Source organism: Mustela lutreola, chromosome 6, assembly GCF_030435805.1.
Source record: "Mustela lutreola isolate mMusLut2 chromosome 6, mMusLut2.pri, whole genome shotgun sequence".
Taxonomy (NCBI): domain Eukaryota; kingdom Metazoa; phylum Chordata; class Mammalia; order Carnivora; family Mustelidae; genus Mustela; species Mustela lutreola.
This window is the reverse complement of record NC_081295.1, coordinates 53,019,108-53,040,832: the sequence shown is the minus strand read 5'-3', so window position 1 is coordinate 53,040,832 and position 21,725 is coordinate 53,019,108. Positions and strand designations below refer to the sequence as shown.

Genomic DNA, 21,725 nt, shown 5'->3' with positions numbered 1-21,725 from the left:
TGTGACATGCTAGACTTTGCAGTTGTAATAATTACTAAATTTATTTTATATTTCTTTGCTTCCTTTTTCTACATTGTGAAAATTTTTAAAGAGTTGAAATAATGCTCCTAAAACTCCCAGCTAGATTCTGCCATTAGCATTTTACTAAATTTGCTTTTCATGTATCTGTTAATCTTTCCATATATCAATCCAACTTACTTATTTTTAAGTAGGCTCCACACCCAGTGTTGATCTTGAACTCACAACCGTGAGGTCCAAGAGTTGCATGCTCTACCAAATGAGCCAGGCCAATTATGTCCAAAGTCTAGAGTGTTCAATTAATTAGTTAATTTTTTAAAAAATATTTTATTTATTTATTCGACAGAGATCACAAGCAGGCAGAGAGAGAGAGAGAGGAGGAAGCAGGCTCACTGCTGAGCACAGAGCCCGATGCGGGACTCGATCCCAGGACCCTGAGATCATGACCTGAGCCGAAGGCAGCGGCTTAACCCACTGAGCCACCCAGGCGCCCTAATTAGTTAATTTTTAAATTTCAGTGAACATATAGTGCAATATTAGTTTCTGAAGTAGAGTTCAGTGATTCATCACTTACATAAAACACCCAGTGCTTATCACAAGCCCTCTTTAATACTTATCTCCTGTCTAGCCCATCTCCCACCCACCTCCCTCCATCAATACTCCGTTTGTTTTCTATTGTTAAGAGTCTTTTGTGGTGGGTTGCCTGGTTGGCTCAATCAGCTAAGCATCTGCCTTCTGCTGGGGTTGTGATCCTGGGGTCTTTGGATCGATCCCCATGTTGGGCTCCCTGTTCAGCAGGGAGTCTGTTTTTCCATCTCCCTCCTCTTCTTTCTCCCCTCATGATGTCTCTCTCTCAGATAAATAAAATCTTAAAAAAAAAAAAAAAAGTTTCCTGTGGTTTGGGGGCACCTGGCTGGCTCAGTTGATTAAGCATCCGATTTCAGATTTCATATCAGGTCATGATTTCAGGGTTGTGGGTGTGGAGCCTGCTTAAGATTCTTAAGATTCTTTCTCTTTCCTTCTGCCTCTATTACCCCTCTCATTCTCGCTCTTAAAAAAGAAAAAAAAAGTTTCTTTATGGTTTGTTTCCCTGTCCTTTTTTTTCTTTTCCCCTTTCCCATATGTTTATCTGTTTTCTTCTTTAATTCCACGGGAGTGAGTCATAGGGTTATTTATCTTTCTCTGACTTATTTGACGTAGCATAATACACTCTAGCTCTATCCATGTCATTGCAAATGGCCTCCAATTTATTTTTAAATGCATTTTGAAATTCTTGTTTATGTTTTCATTCTCTTAACACACACAGTGAGTATTAATTCGGGATGTAGTGGGATGTCTTCTGGATGTTAAAAATCTAGTTAGAAAATCACCTTTTAGGGGCGCTTGGGTGGCTCATTCAGTTAAGCAGCTGCCTTCGGCTCAGATCATGATCCCAGCATTCTGGGATCGAGCCCAACATCCCCCACATCGGGCTCCCTGCTCAACGGGGAACCTGCTTCCCCCTCTCCTCCAGCTAGTGCTCTCTATCACTATCTCTGTCTCTCACTCTTAAATAGATAAAATATTTTAAAATCACCTTTTAGACTACCAATAATAACTGATTGAGGCAAGATATCCAGTGGATTCTAAAGCCATTAGCAGAAAGGTTATTAGGGAACAGGATATTCATAAGCTTTCAAGTATCTCTCCACAGATTACTATTCAATTACTAAGAGAAAAGTATATCTTAACAGCGGAAAGACCTGGCACATTATCTTTGCCAAGTGATTAAGTTTGTATCAGTAATGGGACAGCCTGACATCATATCCCTTCCAGTATGATGTAGTAGGAGGTACAAAACATCACCTGTATGCTGTATTAGGTAGAAATGTTGTGGCCTGAATTTTACAATGAGGCAACACAAGTTCAAGATGTATATTTTGCAGAACCTAGCCTGGATTCTTCAAAGGTCATGTTATGAAGAACAGAAGAAGGCATATTTCTGGTCCTGACAGGGGTAGACAAAAGAGACAAATGTAACCTTGACAGAATCATGGATTGGAAAAGTTAAAACACAATAAAAGGGATGCTTGGGTGGTTCAGTCAGTTAAGCATCTGAATTTGGCTCAGGCCATGATCCCAGGATCTGGGGATTGAGCCCCTTGTTGGGTTCCCTGCTCAATGGGGAGCCTGCTTCTCCCTCTCCTGCTCCTACTGCTTGTGCTCTGTATGTCAGTTAAATAAATAAAATCTTGGAGGAGTCAAGATGGCGGAGAAGTAGCAAGCTGAGACTGCTTCAGCTAGCCGGAGATCAGCTAGATAGCTTATCTAAAGATTGCAAACACCTGAAAATCCATCGGCAGATCGAAGAGAAGAAGAACAGCAATTCTGGAAACAGAAAAACAACCACTTTCTGAAAGGTAGGACCGGCGGAGAAGTGAATCCAAAGCGACGGGAAGATAGACCCCGGGGGGAGGGGCCGGCTCCCGGCAAGCGGCGGAGCAACCGCGCACAAAATCAGGACTTTTAAAAGTCTGTTCCGCTGAGGGACATCGCTCCAGAGGCTAAACCGGGGCGAAGCCCACGCGGGGTCAGCGTGGCCTCAGGTCCCGCAGGGTCACAGAAGGATCGGGGGTGTCTGAGTGTCGCAGAGCTTGCGGGTATTGGAACGGGAAAGCCGGCTGCAGAGACAGAGCTGACAGTAAGCTCGCAGCTCCGTGTTACCTTGAACCGGTCGCAGGCTCGGTGAGCTCGGAGCGCGGCCGGAGGTCAGGCAGACGGGAGTAACTGGGCGCGGTTCTCTGAGGGCGCACTGAGGAGTGGGGCCCTGGGCTCTCGGCTCCTCCGGGCCGGAGACCAGGAGGCCGCCATTTGTATTCCCGTCCTCTGGAACTCTACGGAAAGCGCTCAGGGAACAAAAGCTCCTGAAAGCAAACCCGAGCGGATTACTCACCCCGGCCCCGGGTAAGGGCGGTGTAATTCCGCCTGGGGCAAAGACACTTGAGAATCACTACAACAGGCCCCTCCCCCAGAAGATCAACAAGAAATCCAGCCGAGACCAAGTTCACCTACCAAGGAGTGCGGTTTCAATACCAAGGAGAGCAGCAGAATTCCAGAGGAGGAGAAAGCCAAGCACGGAACTCATGGCTTTTTTCCTGTGATTTTTTTTAGTCTTGCAGTTAATTTAATTTTTTCTTTTTCATTTTTTTTTTTTTTCTCGCCTTCGGGTAAAATTTTTTTTTTTTAACTGTTACCTTTTTCTTTTTTAACGACTTTTTACTAGTTTATCTAATATATATATATATTTTTTTACATTTTTCTTAGGTGTTTTCTTTTTTTAAAAATTCTTTTCTTTTCTTTTCTTTTTTTTTTTTTTTCTTTTTCTTTTCTTTTTGTTTTTTTTTTCTTTCTTCCTTTTTGAACCTCTTTTTATCCCCTTTCTCCCCACTCACGATTTTGGATCTCTTCTAATTTGGTTAAAGCATATTTTCCTGGGGTTGTTGCCACCCTTTTAGTATTTTACTTGCCCCTTCATTTACTCTTATCTGGACAAAATGACAAGACGTAAAAATTCAACACAAAAAAAAGAACAAGAGGCAGTACCGAAGGCTAGGGACCTAATCAATACAGACATCGGTAATATGTCAGATCTAGAGTTCAGAATGACAATTCTCAAGGTTCTAGCCGGGCTCGAAAAAGGCATGGAAGATATTAGAGAAACCCTCTCGAGAGATATAAAAGCCCTTTCTGGAGAAATAAAAGAACTAAAATCTAACCAAGGTGAAATCAAAAAAGCTATTAATGAGGTGCAATCAAAAATGGAGGCTCTAACTGCTAGGATAAATGAGGCAGAAGAAAGAATTAGTGATATAGAAGACCAAATGACAGAGAATAAAGAAGCTGAGCAAAAGAGGGACAAACAGCTACTGGACCACGAGGGGAGAATTCGAGAGATAAGTGACACCATAAGACGAAACAACATTAGAATAATTGGGATTCCAGAAGAAGAAGAAAGTGAGAGGGGAGCAGAAGGTATACTGGAGAGAATTATTGGGGAGAATTTCCCCAATATGGCAAAGGGAACGAGCATCAAAATTCAGGAGGTTCAGAGAATGCCCCTCAAAATCAATAAGAATAGGCCCACACCCCGTCACCTAATAGTAAAATTTACAAGTCTCAATGACAAAGAGAAAATCCTGAAAGCAGCCCGGGAAAAGAAGTCTGTAACATACAATGGTAAAAATATTAGACTGGCAGCTGACTTATCCACAGAGACCTGGCAGGCCAGAAAGAGCTGGCATGATATTTTCAGAGCACTAAACGAGAAAAACATGCAGCCAAGAATACTATATCCAGCTAGGCTATCATTGAAAATAGAAGGAGAGATTAAAAGCTTCCAGGACAAACAACAACTGAAAGAATTTGCAAATACCAAACCAGCTCTACAGGAAATCTTGAAAGGGGTCCTCTAAGCAAAGAGAGAGCCTACAAGTGGTAGATCAGAAAGGAAGAGAGACCATATACAGTAACAATCACCTTACAGGCAATACAATGGCACTAAATTCATATCTCTCAATAGTTACCCTGAATGTGAATGGGCTAAATGCCCCTGTCAAAAGACACAGGGTATCAGAATGGATAAAAAAACAAAACCCATCTATATGTTGCCTCCAAGAAACACATTTTAAGCCCGAAGACACCTCCAGATTTAAAGTGAGGGGGTGGAAAAGAATTTACCATGCTAATGGACATCAGAAGAAAGCAGGAGTGGCAATCCTTATATCAGATCAATTAGATTTTAAGCCAAAGACTATAATAAGAGATGAGGAAGGACACTATATCATACTCAAAGGGTCTGTCCAACAAGAAGATTTAACAATTTTAAATATCTATGCCCCCAATGTGGGAGCAGCCAACTATATAAACCAATTAATAACAAAATCAAAGAAACACATCAACAATAATACAATAATAGTAGGGGACTTTAACACTCCCCTCACTGAAATGGACAGGTCATCCAAGCAAAAGATCAGCAAGGAAATAAAGGCCTTAAACGACACACTGGACCAGATGGACATCACAGATATATTCAGAATATTTCATCCCAAAGCAACAGAATACACATTCTTCTCTAGTGCACATGGAACATTCTCCAGAATAGATCACATCCTCGGTCCTAAATCAGGACTCAACCGGTATCAAAAGATTGGGATCATTCCCTGCATATTTTCAGACCACAATGCTCTAAAGCTAGAACTCAACCACAAAAGGAAGTTTGGAAAGAACCCAAATACATGGAGACTAAACAGTATCCTTCTAAAGAATGAATGGGTCAACCGGGAAATTAAAGAAGAATTGAAAAAAATCATGGAAACAAATGATAATGAAAATACAACGGTTCAAAATCTGTGGGACACAACAAAGGCAGTCCTGAGAGGAAAATATATAGCGGTACAAGCCTTTCTCAAGAAACAAGAAAGGTCTCAGGTACACAACCTAACCCTACACCTAAAGGAGCTGGAGAAAGAACAAGAAAGAAACCCTAAGCCCAGCAGGAGAAGAGAAATCATAAAGATCAGAGCAGAAATCAATGAAATAGAAACCAAAAAAACAATAGAACAAATCAACGAAACTAGGAGCTGGTTCTTTGAAAGAATTAATAAAATTGATAAACCCCTGGCCCGACTTATCAAAAAGAAAAGAGAAAGGACCCAAATAAATAAAATCATGAATGAAAGAGGAGAGATCACAACTAACACCAAAGAAATACAAACTATTATAAGAACATACTATGAGCAACTCTACGGCAATAAATTTGACAATCTGGAAGAAATGGATGCATTCCTAGAAACATATAAACTACCACAACTGAACCAGGAAGAAATAGAAAGCCTGAACAGACCCATAACCAGTAAGGAGATTGAAACAGTCATTAAAAATCTCCAAACAAACAAAAGCCCAGGGCCAGACGGCTTCCCGGGGGAATTCTACCAAACATTTAAAGAAGAACTAATTCCTATTCTCCTGAAACTGTTCCAAAAAATAGAAATGGAAGGAAAACTTCCAAACTCATTTTATGAGGCCAGCATCACCTTGATCCCAAAACCAGACAAGGATCTCACCAAAAAAGAGAGCTATAGACCGATATCCTTGATGAACACAGATGCGAAAATACTCAACAAAATACTAGCCAATAGGATTCAACAGTACATTAAAAAGATTATTCACCACGACCAAGTGGGATTTATTCCAGGGCTGCAAGGTTGGTTCAACATCCGCAAATCAGTCAATGTGATACAACACATCAATAAAAGAAAGAACAAGAACCATATGATACTCTCAATAGATGCTGAAAAAGCATTTGACAAAGTACAACATCCCTTCCTGATCAAAACTCTTCAAAGTGTAGGGATAGAGGGCACATACCTCAATATCATCAAAGCCATCTATGAAAAACCCACCGCAAATATCATTCTCAATGGAGAAAAACTGAAAGCTTTTCCGCTAAGGTCAGGAACACGGCAGGGATGTCCATTATCACCACTGCTATTCAACATCGTACTAGAGGTCCTAGCCTCAGCAATCAGACAACAAAAGGAAATTAAAGGCATCCAAATCGGCAAAGAAGAAGTCAAATTATCACTCTTCGCAGATGATATGATACTATATGTGGAAAACCCAAAAGACTCCACTCCAAAACTGCTAGAACTTATACAGGAATTCAGTAAAGTGTCAGGATATAAAATCAATGCACAGAAATCAGTTGCATTTCTCTACACCAACAGCAAGACAGAAGAAAGAGATATCAAGGAGTCAATCCCATTTACAATTGCATCCAAAACCATAAGATACCTAGGAATAAACCTAACCAAAGAGACACAGAATCTATACTCAGAAAACTATAAAGTACTCATGAAAGAAATTGAGGAAGACACAAAGAAATGGAAAAATGTTCCATGCTCCTGGATTGGAAGAATAAATATTGTGAAAATGTCTATGCTACCTAAAGCAATCTACACATTTAATGCAATTCCTATCAAAGTACCATCCATCTTTTTCAAAGAAATGGAACAAATAATTCTAAAATTTATATGGAACCAGAAAAGACCTCGAATAGCCAAAGGGATATTGAAAAAGAAAGCCAACGTTGGTGGCATCACAATTCCGGACTTCAAGCTCTATTACAAAGCTGTCATCATCAAGACAGCATGGTACTGGCACAAAAACAGACACATAGATCAATGGAGCAGAATAGAGAGCCCAGAAATAGACCCTCAAATCTATGGTCAACTAATCTTCGACAAAGCAGGAAAGAATGTCCAATGGAAAAAAGACAGCCTTTTCAATAAATGGTGCTGGGAAAATTGGACAGCCACATGCAGAAAAATGAAATTGGACCATTTCCTTACACCACACACAAAAATAGACTCAAAATGGATGAAGGACCTCAATGTACGAAAGGAATCCATCAAAATCCTTGAGGAGAACACGGGCAGCAACCTCTTCGACCTCTGCCGCAGCAACATCTTCCTAGGAACAACGCAAAAGGCAAGGGAAGCAAGGGAAAAAATGAACTACTGGGATTTCATCAAGATCAAAAGCTTTTTCACAGCAAAGGAAACAGTTAACAAAATCAAAAGACAACTGACAGAATGGGAGAAGATATTTGCAAACGACATATCAGATAAAGGACTAGTGTCCAGAATCTATAAAGAACTGAGCAAACTCAACACCCAAAGAACAAATAATCCAATCAAGAAATGGGCAGAAGACATGAACAGACATTTCTGCAAAGAAGACATCCAGATGGCGAACAGACACATGAAAAAGTGCTCCATATCACTCGGCATCAGGGAAATACAAATCAAAACCACAATGAGATATCACCTCACACCAGTCAGAATGGCTAAAATCAACAAGTCAGGAAATGACAGATGCTGGTGAGGATGCGGAGAAAGGGGAACCCTCCTACACTGTTGGTGGGAATGCAAGCTGGTGCAGCCACTCTGGAAAACAGCATGGAGGTTCCTCAAAATGTTGAAAATAGAACTGCCCTATGACCCAGCAATTGCACTATTGGGTATTTACCCTAAAGATACAAATGTAGTGATCCAAAGGGACACATGCACCCGAATGTTTATAGCAGCAATGTCCACAATAGCCAAACTATGGAAAGAACCTAGATGTCCATCAACAGATGAATGGATCAAGAAGATGTGGTATATATACACAATGGAGTACTATGCAGCCATCAAAAGAAATGAAATCTTGCCATTTGCAACAACATGGATGGAACTAGAGCGTATCATGCTTAGCGAAATAAGTCAAGCAGAGAAAGACAACTATCATATGATCTCCCTGATATGAGGAAGTGGTGATGCAACATGGAGGCTTAAGTGGGTAGAAGAAGAATAAATGAAACAAGATGGGATTGGGAGGGAGACAAACCATAAGTGACTCTTAATCTCACAAAACAAACTGAGGGTTGCCGGGGGGAGGGGGTTTGGGAGAAGGGGGTGGGATTATGGACATTGGGGAGGGTATGTGATTTAGTGAGTGCTGTGAAGTGTGTAAACCTGGTGATTCACAGACCTGTACCCCTGGGGATAAAAATATATGTTTATAAAAAATAAAAAATTTAAAAAAAAATTAAAATAAATAAATAAATAAATAAATAAATAAAATCTTAAAGTAAAATAAAACACAATAAAGAACAATTTTGAATAACTGGGAAAGTTTGAATAAGAAGTGTATGTTGGATAGAGTTAATCTTGGTTTTCTTAGGTGTGGTAATGCTGTCTTGGTTGTGTAGGAGAATGTCATTCTTGGAAGATAGATGCTGAAGGATTTGGGGTTGGAATATCATGATGCCCTCTGCTTGTTTTATGCTGGTTTAACAAAGGGAGATGTGTATGTACATAGAGTAATGGGGAGTAGGTGTGGCAAAGTTTTAATAGTGAATCTAGGTAAGGAGTATTCAGGATTTTGTTGTAATATTCAGTCAACATCTCTTTGAAGTTCTAAGAAATAAACCGATAATGTAAGAAATGTTCTAAGTGCTTGAATAAAAAGGTGAAACTTGCCTTTCTGAAAGACAATTTGGCATGGAGGGGGGATTCTTCATATTTAAGTACATGGTAGATGGTTTCATTTTTTTTGCCCTCTGTAGCCTCTCAAATAATGTGTCATTTAGGGTATTTGTAGCAAAATCTTCGTAAGTCTATGATTGGTACTAATTTATCTTAATTTTTAGTTTTGTTTAGATTTTATCAAGATACAGCTAGAAGGTAAGTTGTTTTATGTCTTTTTACTCACTAAAGCTTTATTTACAATAAAACACTTTGCAGGAATAAAATATTAAATGATATTCATAGAGTTCATGAAGATGATTCATTATTACATATTTCTTAACAAAGGGCTTGTATTTTAATAGTGTAATTTTTATTTTGTAAAATCATAAAACCTGTGTTTAATTTTATAAGTATACTTCTTTAGAATCCTCTTCATTTGGAAAACATGTAGAAGCTTCTTTAAGATAGTTCTAAAGATTTTTCATTTCTCACGACTCAATATTTTTAGAGCTTAGCAAATATGTGGTTAACTTTAAATTTGTGTTTCCTTAGTTTCCTCCATTCATGATTTTAAGAATTGATTCCTTTTCTAATTTCATTTATTTTCCCCCAGAACCAGAAAATGAGCCTGTAGGGATTACTTTAAATACCTCTGATCTAACTAAATGTGAATGGTGTAATGTCCGAAAATTACCAGTTGTGTTTCTTCAGACAATACCAGCAGTTTATCAAAAGCTGAGCATGCAACTGCAAATGAATATGGAGGATAAAGTTTGGAATGATTCTAAGGGAACAAATAAATTAACAAGTAAGTTTTGTAGAACACCTTTTAATAATACAGTGCATTGTATAGCACAGTGTGAGTGTGCTTTAATAGATGCCTTAGATGTGTATTATCTACAGTCCTTACAGTGATCTTGTAAGAATAATTATGTATCTATATTTATATACATATAATATAATTACCATTTTATAAATGAGGGGAAAAGCCCACATAAAGTGGAATTTCTAAAGGTGAAACCCAGGTTTACCCATTCAGAAAGTTTTCAAAATGGGTTAAAACTCAAAAAAGGTTTGCATTCCTTATTTTAACACTGTAATCTGAGTAAAAATGAAAATTTTTAATGCACTGGTAGGAGTACTAAGTGTAAATCAACCATATAATTCTAGAATCCTTGAAACATCTTGAATAGGATGGCTCCTGTAATAAGTCTCCATCCTCTGCAATAATAGATGGTGTTCTCCAAATTGCTTCCCTTCGCTTCTAATGTTTATGACATAGCATGACTAATTGTAAAGTAAATACTTTTCAGCAGTAATTGCTGCTTTAGCTTAATGATGAATAAATGGTAGCTGCAATACTCGGTACATTAGTGAACAATAGTTTTTTATTTGTTTGTTTATTTGTTTTCAGTTAAGTTCTCTAGAGCTATTAATAAACCTGGCAGTTTCTTATTTGTGTTTGACAAAAATGTTAATTGAAATATACTTAAAACTATATATGGATCTTATTAGATGAAATGTATTAGTTACATCCATGAATAGATTTGTTCTTAAATTTGCTGCTAGGGTAATATATTCTGGTTCCTTTTTGTTAATAACTTTTAGGTGACATTGTTAGGTGACACTGTCACTGGTCTTTATTCGAGTATTTGTTACATATCCACTGTATATCAAACAGTAATTTGAACATTTACACCAGATTTCTGGTGATACCCTTGGAAACAAGTAGTTGTTACTCTTTTTCTAATATTTATTTGCCCTTTCTTTTTCTTTTATACTTAAAGTTATATTGATTTCTTTTCAGATTTGGAAGAACAGTACATAATCTTAATTTTTCAAAATGGCCTTGATCCTCAGGCAAATATGGTATTTGAAAGTATCATTACTGACATTGGCATAAAGAATAATGTGTCCAATTTTTTTGCGAAAATTCCCTTTGAAGAAGCCAATAGTAGACTTGTTGCCTGTACAAGAACCTATGAAGAGAGCATCAAAGGAAGTTGTGTGCAAAAAGAAAACAAAATTAAAAATGTAATTATGTTTTTAAGTTTTTTAAATAATGGGTAGCTTTAAAGTGAAATATGTTTCATTATCATACTGCTCATTTTGGAGTTAGATCTTTTTAATTCCATTTCAGAATCATTTGCTTTTATATGTGATTTGTAAACTGTGTGTCAAAATATTAATGGCGGGTAGGTGGCTTGTGACACATAGAGTACTTGGTATAAGTTTCAGAAGCAGTGTTAGTTCCTTTCCATACTGTATTCTTACCTTTTAATCTTTTCTTTCTCTCTCATCCTTTTTTCTCCACCCCCCGCCCCCACTCTGAATATATACTGCTATATTCAAATTGATTGTTACTCTTAAATTTGGTAGTGGTTCCCAGTGATGCCGTTGACTTCAATACAGATAAAGGAATTTTGGTCCTTGATGTACATTTATACGTAACATGTGCATACATGGTTGACAAAGAATACAAGCCATTTGATTGTGACTGTCAACATATGTATCCATTTCTAGAATAACTAATCATATAGTGTGTAACTCTGAAGCCAAAAGCTGTGTACTCTTACAACAGAGAGTACAACATTAAATAAAACAAATTTGTCCCCTAACCCAGCAACTGAATTTTACTGACTTAATTTATTTAGAAGTACTTAAAATTTTTCATCCTGCCTAAAAATTGGAAATAGGGCTATCAAGCTGAGCAAGGTCTCACCAGAGAAGAGCTATTCACACAGTTAGTGGGTTAACGAAAAGAACAGAAGAAAGGGGAACCATTCCTCTTCTTTTGCAGAACTTGCCTCAAGAGGTTATTGATAAGGAAGAAAAGAGCAACTGAAGCCATAACGCAGCTGTGATAGAATAAAATTTCAATGCAAGGTTCTTTCTTAAGGACTTCTTCATTCTGGGGAACTGAAGCTCATTGGACTATATTCCCTGAGCCTCTGCTCTCATACCCCATGGATTGCCTAATCATTGAACTTAGGAAGGGCTCCACTCCCAGAATCAGAAACCACTATATCTGTTCTTTGGATTTACAAATATAATTTCATCAGGATGATAGAGATCATAGACAAGATAGCAGTACACCATTGTTACAATAATTGGAAGAATATCACTGTTCTAGAAACTACACACACAAAGAATATAGGCCCTGGTTTTGCCTGTTTCTAATTTTTAATTGTTAAAAATCATATATACTTTTAAAATTCACATTTAAAATTTTTTTTTAAACTGTATTCTTGCCTTGTGCTTGCTTTTTTATTGAAAAATTTCCCAGTTGATTTTGTAAACTGATAATTTCCTTTACCAGGTGTCCCTTGAATCTAAAATACAACTTAAAAACAAGCAAGAATTCCAGTTTTTTGATGATGATGAAGAAACTGGAGAGAATCATACCATCTTCATGGGCCCTGTAGAAAAGTGAGAGTATTGATTTACGTTTGTGATGCTCTTAAATTTGTTTTCTTTTTTATTACATTTCAATTACGTACACACACACACTTGCTCATTTGCTTGTGTTTTTTGTGTTTTGTTTTGTTTTGTTTTAACTTGTTTATTTTGTTACAGGTTGATAGTATATCCACCACCTCCAGCTAAGGGAGGTATCTCTGTTACTAATGAGGACCTGCACTGTCTAAGTGAAGGAGAATTTTTAAATGATGTTATTATAGACTTTTATTTGAAGTAAGTTAATTTTCTACCTTCTTTAAGCATATCTTTTAACATTCTGTAGTGTTTATCTTTGTTTTCTAGAATCAAAACTGTTTGGGTTTTGAATTCTATCACTGCAACTTATTGTGTGATGTTTGGGAAATTATTTAATGTCTCTACCTGTGTTTTCTCATAAAAAAAAGTGAGAAGAGTAGTAACATCTAAAAGGGTATGAGAATTAAATAATACAGGTCAAGCATTAAGAAAACACTAGGCCCATGCAGCATGTTCGTAAATGCTAGCTTATTGTATTGTTTTTGTTATACTATTTTAGGCCTTTAAAAAATTGTTAGTACTGTAGGTAATAAACTATTGAGCAAGCACAAAAGTATGATTTTACTTGATATTTAGTGCCAGCTATGTACCACATACTGTGATAGAAATTTATGGTCTTATAGGGAACACAAATACGGGATTAAACATTGACAGAAGTATTAACATGATATAGATGCAGCAGCAAAACAGTGCTTCATTCTCTTTGGGGGTTGGAAAATAGAAGGGACCAAGTTTCTTTCCTGGAAGAGCTTACATCATGACCCAGTATACACATGCATATACATGTATGTGCAGTGTGTTTATACATGTATAAATTTGTATGTGTTTACTGGTTTGTGATATAAAATGAGTGTGTATATGAAACAAAACAGAACTATCAGTGTATCCAGCACTTGTCAGTATTTTCTAGTTTATTCAAATGTATTTCATAAAACTTTTTTTTTTTTTTTTTTTTGAACTGGTTGTTGAAAGCTGCTGAATTGACTTCATAACCTACTAATGGTTGCAGCCAGCCATTTGGGGAAAAGAGTACATTGTTACAAAGAGTAAAAGGTTTTGATCAGAGATGTGGTATCATAATTGAGCTTTCCTTAAGATCATTTTTTTTTTAAAGATTTTATTTATTTATTTGACAGAGAGAGAGCACAAGTAGACAGAGAGACAGGCAGAGAGAGAGAGAGAGAGAGAGAGAGAGGAAAAGAGAGAGAGAGAGAGAGAGGAAAGCAGGCTCCCCACTCAGCAGAGAGCACGATGCGGGACTCGATCCCAGGACCCTGAGATTATGACCTGAGCCAAAGGCAGCGGCTTAACCCACTGAGCCACCCAGGCGCCCCTCCTTAAGATCATTCTGACAAGAATTATTGTTGATGTCTAGATGAGGGATGATTTAAGGAAATTTAATTAAGGTGATACAAGAAGCCTGATTAAGGGACACTGGGTGGCTCAGCTGGTTCCAACTCTTGATTTCAGCACAAGTCTTGATCTCAGAGCTGTAAGTTCAAGCCCCACCTTGGACTCCATGCTGAGCATGGAGCCTACTTTTAAAAAAAAAAAAGTCTCATTAAGGCATTTTAATTAGAGTGGAAAGGAAATAAATGTTTTTTTTAAGAGGTAGAGTTGGCAGGTAACTCCTAGCTTTCTGACTGGTAAGACCTGCGAAATGATTTTGTCACTGAGTGTGAAGCAATGAACAAAAACAGAACAGGTTCGTTGGAGGAAGGGATGAGTTTGCTTTTAGATGGTTGTGATACAACAAAAGGGACAGTGCCAGTAAACAACTGAGTATATGGTTCTGGAGTTCATTTGAGTTCTGGCCTGGAGACATATAGAATTAGGAGGCTTTATTTTGCAAGTGGTAGTTTAATTAATAGAATGGGTAAAATTGCTTAGGTAGAAATACAGAATGAGAAAAAGAGCTATAAAGGACAGAATCTCGAGAGTTAGGGAAGAAAAAGATTCTCATGATTAAATTCTGAAGGATTTGAGAGGTAAGAAGAGAAATCCATAGTTGGCTATGCCATGAAATTGAAGGGAGTTGAAAGCTTTAAAGGAGGATACATTAAGTGGGTTCTGTACAGCAGAGGTTAGGGCAGATAAAGGCTCAGAATAACTTTAAGGTCCCAGGGACCCTGAACTAATACCAGTCAAATGTTGACCTGGACTTCTACCCTAGTCCCTGGGGGATAATGAGATACTCATTTCTCTCTGTCTAGCAGAGATGGTATCAGTGAAGGTCTAGTGGGGAGACTTCCATCCTTACTTGTAACACAGAGCCCCTCTGTCTCTCATAATAGTGGCCTAGTAGAGAACCTGAACTTCCATCCCCACTGGCAGTAATGAGGTGGAGCCCACTATACCATAGAAGGTGGTGGTACCAGAGAAGCCTCTTAAAACATGAAAATTAAATAAGATCTAGAGTCCTGTAACTTACTCAAAATGTCCATCTTTCAATCTAAAATTACTTCTCTCACCAACAAGTAGATCTCAAATGGAATGAGAAAACATAATATAAATAGTCAACATCAAGACAGTACAGATATTAGAATTATTAGAGTTCGAATTATGACAGATTTTTAAGCATCCATTATTAAAATTCAGAGAAAAATTGTGAACATACATGAAACTTACTTAAAATTGATATAAAGAAGAAAAAGTGGAAATTTTAGAACTAAAACTATAGTAACAAGTAAAAGCTTCTATAAGCACAACAGAAAAATGGAGAGGACAGAGAATCAGTGATCTAGAAGATAGAACATATTACTAACTGCATCTTATTTATTTATGTATTTGAGGTGGGGAGGGACAGGGAGAGAGGGAGAGGGATAGAGAGAATCTCAAGCGGACTCCCTGCTGAGCACAGAGCCCAAGGTGGAGCTCCTCCATGTCATGACCTGGAGATAATGCCCCGAGCCAAAATCAAAAGTAAGATGCTCAACTGACTGATCCACCCAGGTATCCCTAATTACATTCAATTTAAATGCACTATTTAATAAAAAAATTAAAATAAAAAGAATAAATGCACTATTTATGTCAGTTAGAAGACCAAGATCAGCTGTGCCTGGGTGGCTCAGTCGTTAAGTGTCTGCCTTTGGCTCAGGTCATGGGATTGATTCCTGCATTGGGCATCCTGCTCGGCGGGGAGCCTACGTCTCCCACTCCTCCTCTCCCTGTTTGTGTTCCCTCTCTCTCTCTATCAAATAAATAAATAAAATCTTTAAGAAAAAAAAAAAGTAATTTCAACGATAATAATATATATAAGTTGAAAATAAAAGTCTGATAAAAGATATGAAGCAGATATTAAAGCAAGAGTTAACTATATTGTTATCAGAAAAATAAACTTAAAAACAACAATTACTGGGGCTAGAGAGCCACCAAGAAGACTTAGCAATCCTAAATGGGTATATACCATACAACATAGCTACAAAATAGGTAGAGCTACAAAAATGAACCAATCTAAAAAGAGAAACAGACAAATACACAATTACAGCTAGAGACTTCAGTTCCCCTCTCAACAACTGATAGAATAACCAAACAAAATCGGCAAGGTCAACATCATCAACCAACTTCACTTTGGGGGTAATATTATATTCTGTTTATGTTAATTATATCCCATTTTTAAAAAAGATTTTATTTATTCATTTGACAGACAGATCACAAGTAAGCAGAGAGGCAGGCAGAGAGAGAGAGAGAGAGAGAGAGGAAGCAGGCTCTCCGAGGAACAGAGAGCCCGATGCAGGGCTCCATCCCAGGACCCTGGGATCATGAACTGAGCCAAAGGCAGAGGCTTTAACCCACTGAGCCACCCAGGTGCCCCAATGATATACCATTTTCAAAGGTATTATTTTTCCTTTTGAAGATTTGATAGTAATGGAATATGTTTCAGTACATTATAAAATGTATCACTGATTTGCTAGCAAGAGAAACTGCCATAGGGGCGCCTGAGTGGCTCAGTCATTAAGCATCTGCCTTCAGCTCAGGTCATGATTCCAGGGTTCTGGGATCCAGCCCTGCGTCGGACTCCCTGCTCAGCCTGCTTCTCCCTCTCTAACTTCCCCTGCTCATATTCCCTCTCTTGCTGTCTCTCTCTCCCTGCATCAAATACATAAAATCTTTTTTTTTTTTTTTAAAGAGAAACTGCCATAGATTTCCATAGATTTTAAATGTTTAACTTTGCAGATGCTAGACTCTTCTGAAACCTAACACATACAAGAAAGAGTTAAAAAAAAATGAGTTCAAAGTTCTTCATAGCTAAGACGAAAAATGTTATCTCCTACCTATGGCCAACAAGTGTATGAAAGAATTTTCGGTATTATTCATCAGGGAAATAAAAGTCAAACCCACAAAGAGTTTGGAGATATATATATAGATATATATCTATATATAGATATATCGGTTTACATATCTATATATAGATATATCGATATATCTATAGATATATCGGTATATCTATATATATATATATATATGGTATATATATCTATATATCTATGTAGATACATATCTATATCGATCTATCTAGATCTAGATCTGTCTGTCTAGATAGATCGATATAGATATGTATCTACATAGATATCCCCATTTGGATAGCTACTATCCAAAAGAAGTAAGAAAAGAAAATAAGTGTTGCTAAAAAAGAAAAAAGAAGGAAAGAAAATAAGTGTTCTGAGAAAGTGGGTAAAATGGATTCTTTGTGCACTATTGATGGGAATGTAAAATGGTTTAGCTATTAAGGAAAAAAGTATAGTGGCTTTTCAAAAATTAGAAATAGAACTACCCTCTGATCCAGCAGTCCTACTTCTAGGTATATATCCAATAGAATTGAAAGTATGGTCTCAAAGAGATAATCACACACCACACACCCATGTTCATAGTAGCCAAGAGGTGGAAGCCACTCATATGCCCATTGATGGATGAATGGATAAACAAAATGTGGTATATAAATACAGTGGAATATTAATCAGTTTTAATAAGAAAGGAAATCTGTCACATGCCTCAGTATGAATGAATCTGGAAGACATTATGTAAAGTGAAATAAGCCAGTCACAAAAACAAGTACTATATGATCCCACTTATATTAGGTGTCTGAAATTATCATATTCATAGAAAAAGAAAATAAATGGTGGTCATCAAAAGCTGAGGGATGGGAGAAAAAGGAATTGTTTAATGAGTATGGAGTTTCTGTTTTGCAAGATAGAGTTCTGGAAATCTGTTTCACAACCATGTGAATATACTTAACACTCTTGAACTCTACACATAAAAATGGTTAAGAGTGGCAGGCCCCTAGCTGGCTTAGCTGGTGGAGCATGCGACTCTTGATCTTGGGGTTATGGGTTTGAGCCCCACATTGGGTGTAGAGATTATCTAAAAAAATTTTTTTTTAAATGTTTAAGATTGGGAGTGCCTGGCTGGTACAGTCAGTGAAGCATGAGTCTTGGCCTCGGGGTTGTGGTTCGAGCCCCACTTTGGGTGTAGAGATTTAAAAATAAAATCTTTTTTTAAAATGGCTAAGATTGTAAATTTGATGTTATGCATTTTTATCATAATTTTTTAAAAATATTATTTCTTAATTCTAATGTAACTTCCTTAAGAAACCAAACATAAAGTCTTGAATGTGCAGAACAGTACTGCTGTTGTTGGATGAAGTATTCCGTGAATGTCAGTTTAGTCAAGTTATTTGGCTGTTTGGCTCATCTTTGTCCTTACTGATTTCATGCCTGCTTGTTCTATCAGTTATTGATAGTTATGTATACTTGAGAAGGTTATATAGAAAAAGTATAACAAATATATATGAAAATTTATATATGAATTCATATATGAAAATTTATAAAACAAACAAAACCCAAATATATATATATATATATATATATATATATATATATAGCACACACACACACACACTCACACTTGGATCTTGAAGTATGATAATGGGTTTGTCTTCTTTTCCTTTCAAATTCATTTTGCCTTATATATTTTGGATATTCTTAGGTGCATACAAGTTTATGTTTCTTGGAGAATCAGCCCTTTGTCATTTGTAATGTTCCTCTATATCCTTGATAATGTCTTATTCTTAAGCCTCCTTTGTTCACAATGAATATAGTTACTATAGTTTTCTGTTGGTTTTTGTTTGCATGGTATGTATTTTTTATCCTTTTACTTTTAACTTACTTAATTTTTTATATTTAAAATAGTTTTTGGAAAAAAAATAGTTTTTGGTTCTGAAAGCATATAATTGGATCTGAAAAATAAGTTGAATGCCTGTATTTTGTTTACATTGTAGCCTATTATATTTCATACTTATATCTTTATTTTTTACACTATGATAGAAATTTTATAGTATTTGTGTATACTCTTGAAAGTCTTTACATTTTCGGGAGGCCCCTTGATATTATAGTAGCACTTCAAATAAAACTACATTAAAGTTATATTATCTAAAAGTTCTGCTCTTCTGCAAATCAGTATTCCAAATGAAAAAGGAAACCTAACAAAATCCGTGGTTTTTTAAAAAATCTGCTTATAAGGTACCTGGATGGCTCAGTTGGTTGAACATCAGCTCTTGATTTCTGCTCTGGTCATGATCTCAGGGTCCTGAGAGTGAGCCCCACATCAGATGCCTCACTCAGCACAGAATCTGTTTAGGAATTCCCTCTCTCTCTTTCTTCCCCCTACCTCCACTTGCACTTCAGTGCTTTCTCTTGCTCTAAAATAAAATAAATCTTTTAAAAAAAATCTGTTTATATTATAAATATATTTTTATTATGTGTCTCATGACATGCTTAGAAGTTAATTTAAAAAGAAACTTTCTTCATAAACTTAACTATATTAAAATAACTAATTCAACTGTTACTAGAACTGTGTGTTATTTTCTAACTCTTCAAGTAGGAAACAAACTTTTTCACTGTGACTTTCTTAAATACAGTATTGTATTAGTTCAAGGTGTATAATGGTATAATGGTTCAGTGGCTCTATACATTATTCAGTGCTCATCAAGATAAAGGTACTCTTAATCCGTATTATCTAGCTCATCTATCTGCCTACCTACTTCTCTGGCAACCACCAGTTCTTAATATTTAATAGTAGAGGAGGGGGGTTGTCTCTTTTTCTCAAGGTTTGTCTTGTTTCTTAAATGCCACACGTGAATGAAATCATATGATATTTGTCTTTCTCTGACTTTCTTTACTTAGCAGGTACCCTCTAGGTCCATCCATGTTGTTGCAGATGGCAAGATCTCATTTTTTTTTTTTTAAGATTTTATTTATTTATTTGGCAGACAAGAGACCACAAGTAGGCAGAGAGGCAGGCAGAGAGAGAGGAGGAAGCAGGCTCCCTGCTGAGCAGAGAGCCCGAAGTGGGGCTCAATGCCAGCACCCTGGGATCATGACCTGAGCCAAAGGCAGAGGCTTTAACTCACTGAGCCACCCAGGAGCTCCAAGAGCTCATTCTTTTTGATGGCTGAGGAGCAATCCGTGTGTGTGTGTGTGTCTGTCTGTCTGTCTGTCTGTCTATACACCACATTTTTATCCATTCACATATGACTAAACATTTGGATTGCTTCCCTGTCTTTGCTATTGTAGATAATGCTAGGATGAACATAGGGGTGCATATGTCTTTTCAATTGTTGTTTTCATTTTCTTTGGATAAATACCCAGTAGTGAAATTACTGGATCATAGAGTGTTCTGTTTTTAAGTTTTGAGGACCTCCTACTGTTTTTCCACAGTGTCTGCATCAACTTGCATTCTCACCAACAGTGAGAAATGGGTGAGAAAAGGTTCCTTTTTCCTCCACATTTTTACCAGTACTTGTTGTTTCTTGTGTTTTTTTATTTTATCATTCTGACAGGTATTAAGTGATACCTTTTTGTGGTTTTGATATACATTTTCCCAATGATTAATGATGTTGAGCATCTTTTCATGTGTTTGTTGACCATCTGTATGTCCTCGGGAAAATGTCGCTTCATGTCTTCTGCCCATTAATTGATTTGGTTGGGGTTTTTGTTCTCTTTCTTTTTCATATTGAGTTGTATTAGTTCCTTATATATATTTTGGGTATTAACTGCTTCTTGGATATATCATTTGCAGATACAGTATCTTCTCCCATTTAGTATGTTGCTTTTTTATTTTGTTGATGGTTTTCTTCACTGTGTAAAACCTTTTTATTTTGGTGTAGTCCCAGTAGTTTAATTTTGCTTTTGTTTTTCTTACCTGTAGAGTCATATCTAGAAAAATGTTTCTCACTGACGTCAGAGAAATTACTGCTTATGTTTTCTATTAGAATTTTTATGGTTTCAGATCTCATATTTAGATCTTTAATCTGTTTTGATTAAATCTGTTTAATTTGTTTAGATCTTTAATTGTTTTATTTTTTTGTGTGTGGTATAAGAAAGTAGTCCATCCAGTTGTCCTAACATCATTTGCTGAAAAGACTCTTTTCCCCATCGTATATTCTTGCTTCCTTTATTGTAGATTAATTGACCATATATGTGTGGGTTTATTTCTGAACCCTCTATTCTGTTCCACTGATGTATGTGTTCATTTTTGTGCCAGTGCTATACTGTTTTGATTACTACCACTTTGTAGTATTTCTTGAATTTGAGATCATATTACTCCAGCTTTGTTCTTCTTTCTCAAGATTGCTATTCTGGGTCTTTTGTAGTTCCATACAAATTTTAGTATTATTCTAATTATGTATTTTGATAAGGATTGTATTAAACCTGTAGATTGCTTTGGGTTGTATAGACATTCTAACACTATTGGTTCTCCCATTCGATGAGCGTGGAATATCTTTCCATTTGTTTGCATCATCTTCAGTTTCTTTCATCAGTGTTAACAGCTTTCAGAATATGCGTCTTTCATTCCTTTGGTTAAAGATATTCCTAGGTAATTTATTAATTTTTCTTTTTCTTTTTTTTTTTTAAAGATTTTATTTATTTATTTGACAGAGATCACAGATAGGCAGAGAGGCAGGCAGAGAGACAGACAGAGGGGGAAGCAGACTCCCTGCGAGCAGAGAGCCTGATGTGGGGCTCGAACCCAGGACCCTGCGATCATGACCTGAGCTGAAGGCAAAGGCTTAACCCACTGAGCCATCCAGCTGCCCCTAATTTTTCTTTCTCCTACATAATTATTAATGTATGAGCAACAGTTTTCTATAAATTAAATTCATTC

At 36.8% G+C, this 21,725-nt stretch overlaps 1 protein-coding gene across 6 annotated transcripts in view; it reads left to right on the top strand.

Annotated features, from left to right (window-relative positions):
* SENP6 (SUMO specific peptidase 6) overlaps positions 1-21,725 on the top strand; it is a 129,977-nt gene that overhangs the window by 86,628 nt on the left and 21,624 nt on the right. For all 6 annotated transcript variants that reach the window (XM_059177254.1, XM_059177252.1, XM_059177251.1 and 3 more), the window contains 5 exons: positions 9,251-9,284; positions 9,682-9,876; positions 10,876-11,102; positions 12,388-12,497; positions 12,645-12,761. In XM_059177254.1, the coding sequence (XP_059033237.1) occupies positions 9,251-9,284; positions 9,682-9,876; positions 10,876-11,102; positions 12,388-12,497; positions 12,645-12,761 (683 nt within the window). The remainder of the gene's footprint in view (positions 1-9,250; positions 9,285-9,681; positions 9,877-10,875; positions 11,103-12,387; positions 12,498-12,644; positions 12,762-21,725) is intronic.